The 5966-nt window shown below is 37.4% G+C and overlaps 1 protein-coding gene across 1 annotated transcript; it reads right to left on the bottom strand.

Moving 5' to 3' along the window:
• Positions 1-1996: 1996 nt before the first annotated feature.
• Positions 1997-4949, bottom strand: LOC104960437 (neoverrucotoxin subunit beta-like). The gene is made up of 2 exons (XM_010788491.1): positions 3307-4949; positions 1997-3202 (listed from the first exon to the last, which is right to left on the bottom strand). The coding sequence occupies exon 1, from the start codon at positions 4704-4706 to the stop codon at positions 3321-3323; it is 1386 nt and encodes a 461-aa protein (XP_010786793.1). The 5' UTR covers positions 4707-4949; the 3' UTR covers positions 1997-3202; positions 3307-3320.
• Positions 4950-5966: the final 1017 nt, after the last annotated feature.

The following is a 5966-nucleotide window of genomic DNA, read 5'->3' as shown; positions in this document are numbered from 1 at the left end:
TGTCCTGAAAAAAATGGTAAGTCTGTCTGTCTATCTATCTATCTATCTATCTATCTATCTATCTATCTATCTATCTATCTATCTATCTATCTATAACACTTTCATAATGAAGATATTCTTCTGTGTGCAGGACCACAGTGCTGAGGCCTGGGAGCTGATCAGGAATAAGATGAAAACCCATCTTGTGAGAGTAGACCTGCTGGCTTCTTCTCTTCTCACCAACTAACACCTGTCACACAATGACCATGTGTTAATTTATTTGCGAACCTTATTACCTTTAATTATTTATCTATTTTTTACCTTTTTATTTATTTAAATATTGAGTTTTTTTTTTTAATAATGTAAGCTGCATGAGAGCCTGCTTGTTCTCTTACTCTATGAGTAATCTCTGTCTATCACAAATGTGGTAATTTATTTTTGTTACATGCAGTTTATTTAATCCTAAACTTATTTATTTAATCATAAACTTATTGATGTATTTATTTATTTGTTTGTTTGTTTATTTGTTTATTTATTTATTTATGTAGATATATATATGTGTATTCATTGATTATGTATTTGTCTTTTTGGACTTTTTGAACATGCTTTTCATTTTGTATACTAAATTTGCTTTGAGCAAAACTGTGTATGTTTTCTACATTTGTTACGTTTTTAATAAATAAAAACATATATTTTTTGGGAAAAGAAAATTGTAAGTTGATTCTTTTTATTCCTGTCACATAAACAAAAGGGATTTGGACATTTTTATATTACAGGATCAACCAACATGCAGAACCATTATTTCTACACCAATACCACTCACAGTATATCTTACTAACTGAATGTACGAAATACCAAGATGTATGGTCTCACTTTGTAATTAACAAGTTACTTAAATATAAAGGGAAACATTAGACAAGCCAAAGATATAATGGAGTCCCACAAGGCTATGTACTTGGTCTATTCTATTCACCTTATATATTGGCCTATGCTATATTCCTATAGGCGATATTATTAGAAACCCCTCAATAAACGTTCATTTTCATGCAGATGAAATATAAATATATACTGTATACATACTGTATTTTTTTTCCCTAGTCGCTTTCTAAATTATTTTTTAGAATATCGTTTGCATTTCCGTCCTGCGAGGCGTCCTGCGAGGGATCCTGCCTCGATTGCCCTCAATGAGGTATATCTTTAAACTTTTCCCTTAAATATTTTGGGAAAAATGTCATCGTCTGTCTGAATTAAGGTCCCACAGGTTGGATTGAACGGGACAGACCAAATCAGATCAGATTAACAGATTAACAAAAACAGACTATCATGTATGTTTATGCTGCTTGTTTGTTAGATGGGTTCAGAAATTAGGCATTGTGAACTAACTTAAAGGCCAGCATGAAGATTCACTGTTAAAATTATAGCCTACTTGTTCACTCGAATTACTATTTTCTTTAAGTCTCTAAGTCTCAGTTATTCCTATCTTGTACTTCCTGTAAAAGGTACTAGTTAAGAAATCTAAACAAGGCTCCAATATTATGCAAGTTTTTAATTTGACTGTAAATACAAATTGTAGTGGCAATGTCTTATGTTACCTTATATGGTAAAACCAAATGCTTCTAAAAGCATTGTCTAACACTACTGTACCATTTCCTGATATATGCTGTTTTCTCTGCATACTCCAATGAGGGTCATTATTCTCAAGCGCTTCAAGGCCACAGAGCTGATTTGGCAGACTATATGTTGAAACTACTCCTCTTCACACTAAGTTTGAACTTCCATATGCTGATAACCGTTATACTTTCTACATCTCAAGGACACAGGTGTCTAATAGCGATATGAGACATCCGTGTGAAAGCAGATTTCTGAGGCGTTCCGCCTAGCTACACAAAACTCTGTCTGCCCGCCCTATCTTGTATATAAGCTTTGCTATTCTGTGACTATTGCGCACTATCCTGTACTCTGTGAGACCTGTACCTTCAAGCTTCAAATAAATAACCAACAAGACAATGCTGTTTGCTTTCACCAGTTTATTGATTGATCATTCTAATTGTATATCTCCACAGTATTGACTAGGTCTAAGATTTCCATAACACAACTCATCATACAAAGTTCAAAACAACAGATAAAGCCAGAAATCAGTAGATCTGAAATGACTGGCTACCTTAGCTAGCTAGCTTACAGCAGATCTGTTATTAATTTAGTTTGAGTGACGTAATATTGCAAGTAAAATTAAGGAAAAATAAAACTATACATTTGAATTAAAGTACAGTTAAATAAGCACTGTGTACTATAAGATATATAAATATACTACTTATAATCTAAAAAATATACTAAACTTATAATATACGCACTTACATTTGTATTGAACCATTCTACTTCAACAAAAGAAGCACGAACCTTTGAGAATCAAACTTTATTTATGAAGCACAACATCCACCATGTCATCAGAAAAAGAAAAGAAAAAGACAATAAAACCCACAATTAGGTTAAAAAAGTTATAAACGCTGTGAAATTCAACTCACAATATAAACGATCCATGTGACAAATTCAATAAAAGATACATCTATGGCTCGATTCCCAGTGCCTGCAGTCATCAAGCAAGATGCTGAACTGAAGATTGTGTGGAAAAGAGTTTCCTCAAGAAGAAAGTCAAATTGTATTTAGAAAATTACTTTGCTTTCCAAATCAAAAAACAAGATGCTTTTATTAAGTGACTTTCAATATTTGATCCATTCTCAGTAGAGATGAGACTACCATTATTCATATATTGGCTGATTAAGGGCACGATTTTCAATGTATCTGCCCTACGAACTAACTTGTAGTTATTGAGAGAAACTTCACAATCAGTAAGGAAGTGCTGAAGAATTGTAACAGCCTTCACATAACAGGACACAACAGAGTCATCAGCATAGAGAATGATATAACAGTCACTTGGTATCATCTTTACAAAGATTAAACAGAAAGGGCCCCAGGATAGAGCCCTGTGGAACACCTTTTGCAATTTGCAGGTTAATATGGGTTAATAGGGTCATTTATTTGGTGTTAGAGGTCAGCACATGTATACCCTAAATGTGTTGCATGCATCAGAAGGAAGACAACCCTGATCATAACAGAAACATCTAAATAAAGTCTCTTTAGAAAATGATTAACAGCCGAAAGAAAGCTACATGGATCCCAAGAAAGTTGCCTGCAGTGTTCCCTTGCAGTGTGAGATCACAGGCATCTAATGGAGAAACCAAAACAAAATATATAATTAGTCATTCTGAGGGTTTCTAGAGAAAAGATATATGAACATATTTGACTTAAAATGCATGAAAAATGACTTACACCAGTTCAGATCTCTACTTTCCGGTATGCTTCTTCACCTCACTGAGTGCTTTTAAGTCTCCAGTCTTCACATCACTGGGTGGGAAATCTTCAGTCTTCAGAATGCCGCCGTCGTAGTAGTAGATGGTTGCTCCTTTGAATTTCTTATTTTCAATGGCTGCCATGAGGAAACAACAACGATTCGTGAGTGCTCCAAAATATTTAATGAACTGGTGGGCTTTTTTTCTCATCTTTTGTAAGACGTCGTCTGAGTAGTACCATGGCTCTTCTTCAGTGCTCACGCATTTGAGTGAGTTTGCGTATTGATCCATCGCTTCAAGGCAGGGGTCAGCACTCTCCATGGAGGTGAAAACAAAGCACAGAACCAATTTGTTTCCAAGGACCTCTCTGTCCAGCTCAGACTGGTTTGCGACGATCTTAAAACCCTTCATGATGTCCACACAGGACTTGATGACGTTGATTTCTCTCTCTTTGTGATCCAGCCACTTGGTTAGTTTTTCATGGCTGAAGGGTGACTTGTTCCTGTCTTTAAAGACTTCTTCCAGTGAGCTCTCATCTTCCTTTCCTTCTCGGATGGAGGGAATTGTCTTGGCCATGGTCTGTTCGAGGCTGGATTCATAATAACCACACAGTTTGAGGAAAGTGTTTAGGTCTTTTTGGATCTTTGGGAAGTGCTCTTCCACTTTGCCTCCCAGAGAATCGTTGCATCTCATTCTTATTTCCTTTAAATCTTCCAGAACATCTTGGGCCTTCTTCACTAGTCCGATGCTGATCCCCGTCATCAGCTCAGGAGCTTTGGGATCAAAACTCTTCAGAGGCATCAGCCAGACCGTCACTGGGACGGAATTCTCTCCATTTGTTCCCAGTAGCTGTGGAAGTTCTACATAGGTCTGCACTGCATCTACAAATGTTGCTGGGTTGCTTTTGAGAATGAAGTCTCCGTAGAATTTGCAGGAGAATTTGTTAGTCAGGGCTTTCTCTTCATCAGTCAGCTGGATTTTAACCTTCCCCTCAAAATCAAAAGAAGGAATCTTCTTTATCACAGCGTGCATGCTTCCCTCTATCTTCTGAACCTGGCTGGCTTCTAACTTCTCACTGTCAAACACAAAGAAAGCATCTGCCCCATACAGGATGCCTGTGACTACATGAGTCGCTGAGCCCTTCTCAATAACCTCCATCTGTTCGGTGTCCAGGGTCACATTATCAATTAACAACTGCTTGAAGTTGGTGGTAGCTTTGTACTGAAAGGTCACTCTGCTCTGATTCTTGAATTTCTTCTCATCATTCAGATATTTGGCAGATCCTCCAACTTCTACCAGTCCACCCAGGAAACTGAGCTTCAGAGAAGCTTCAATATCCATCAGAGAGGACTTGGATTCAATGGAGTCAGATGCAGACATTTCAAAGTTACTGCTGTGCTGAGGGGTTTCAGTGGTTTTTTCTTCCAGTGTTTTATCATTCCACAATCTGGGACCTGAAAGAATTGGAAAGCAAACAGTTTATGGATCAGTTCGGGGCAAAACTTTTGTTTATATAAATTATAATGAAACTTATAATTTCAAAGCTTCGGCTTCATATCCTGCCAGGAGTTTCCATAAACAAAGTGTGTGTGTGTGTGTGTGTGTGTGTGTGTGTGTGTGTGTGTGTGTGTGTGTGATATGGGGCAGGACCTTAATCTCACAACACAGGCAAAATGAACTTTTTGTTAGATATCAAAAAATGTTTCACAAGTGCAATATTACTCTTCTTTACTTCTCAAGTTTCCTCTGTTTTTGTGCAGATTCCCCACTTGAAAGGGACTTGAGGCATCTACTGGACTTTGAGAACAGGATTCCACTCCAATGACACAGCTTTTCTTTTCAGACTTTTTATTTAGTAGTTGACTGGGTCATTTTATGCAGGTGAAAAACCGACTGCCTGTCCTGACTTTGCAGAAATGCCTCCCGTCTACACGCTTCAGTCTACCAGGATCGCACACAGCAACTATTTAAATCCTTCTCCAGGATGCAGCACTGGGCTCTGTGATTAGGGTGATTACACCCAGCTTGCCAGAGGAGGCAGGACTGCCTGCGATCATTACACCTGTTGTCGATCCCTATTAATTGGTGATTTTTATTTCAATGAAACAAATGTGTAGCTCTAATGATTTAATTTTCTAATTAAAATCAAGCTATATTATTATTGATATGTATCCATATCTATTATTTTTTGACTACTTGTAATCTGTTTTTTATTTTATATTTATTAAAGCCTTAGGCTCTCTTTGACTTTACACCTCCCACTCGATGTTCCTGTCTCTTTTGGAACACTGGGAGATCGCTTGCTTTGAGGCAAACAATAAACCCTAGTCACTCTTTCTGTTCTTCAGCAGGTAACAAGACGACCAGCCGCCGGACGTCTCTGTGCAGAATGGTGGCAGGGATCTTTTTGCTTCCCCTCTTAGAGGTTAGATTTAGTTTCTTCTGCTGGGCTCTTGTCACAGGGACAGGATTTTATAACTATAAAAACATATCGCCGTTTTAACACTAAGTTTATATATTAGACCCTCCAGAAAAACGCGGGCAAAAATCCTTGATTATGCGATAAAACATGCGGGGTTTTATGTGATTTTATGCGGTGAAACTGCGGGAAGTTGCGAAATATGCGGAAAGTTGCGAAAT

This window comes from Notothenia coriiceps, unplaced genomic scaffold (genome assembly GCF_000735185.1).
Source record: "Notothenia coriiceps isolate Sejong01 unplaced genomic scaffold, NC01 NC01_scaffold00001365, whole genome shotgun sequence".
NCBI classification, from domain to species: Eukaryota; Metazoa; Chordata; class Actinopteri; order Perciformes; family Nototheniidae; genus Notothenia; species Notothenia coriiceps.
Note: the sequence above shows the minus strand (reverse complement) of the source record. Positions and strands in the feature narration are given on the sequence as shown.

Coding starts and splice junctions, on each gene's coding strand:
- LOC104960437 (XM_010788491.1), bottom strand. CDS start 4,706: ATGTCTGCATCTGACTCCATTGAATCCAAGTCCTCTCTGATGGATATT.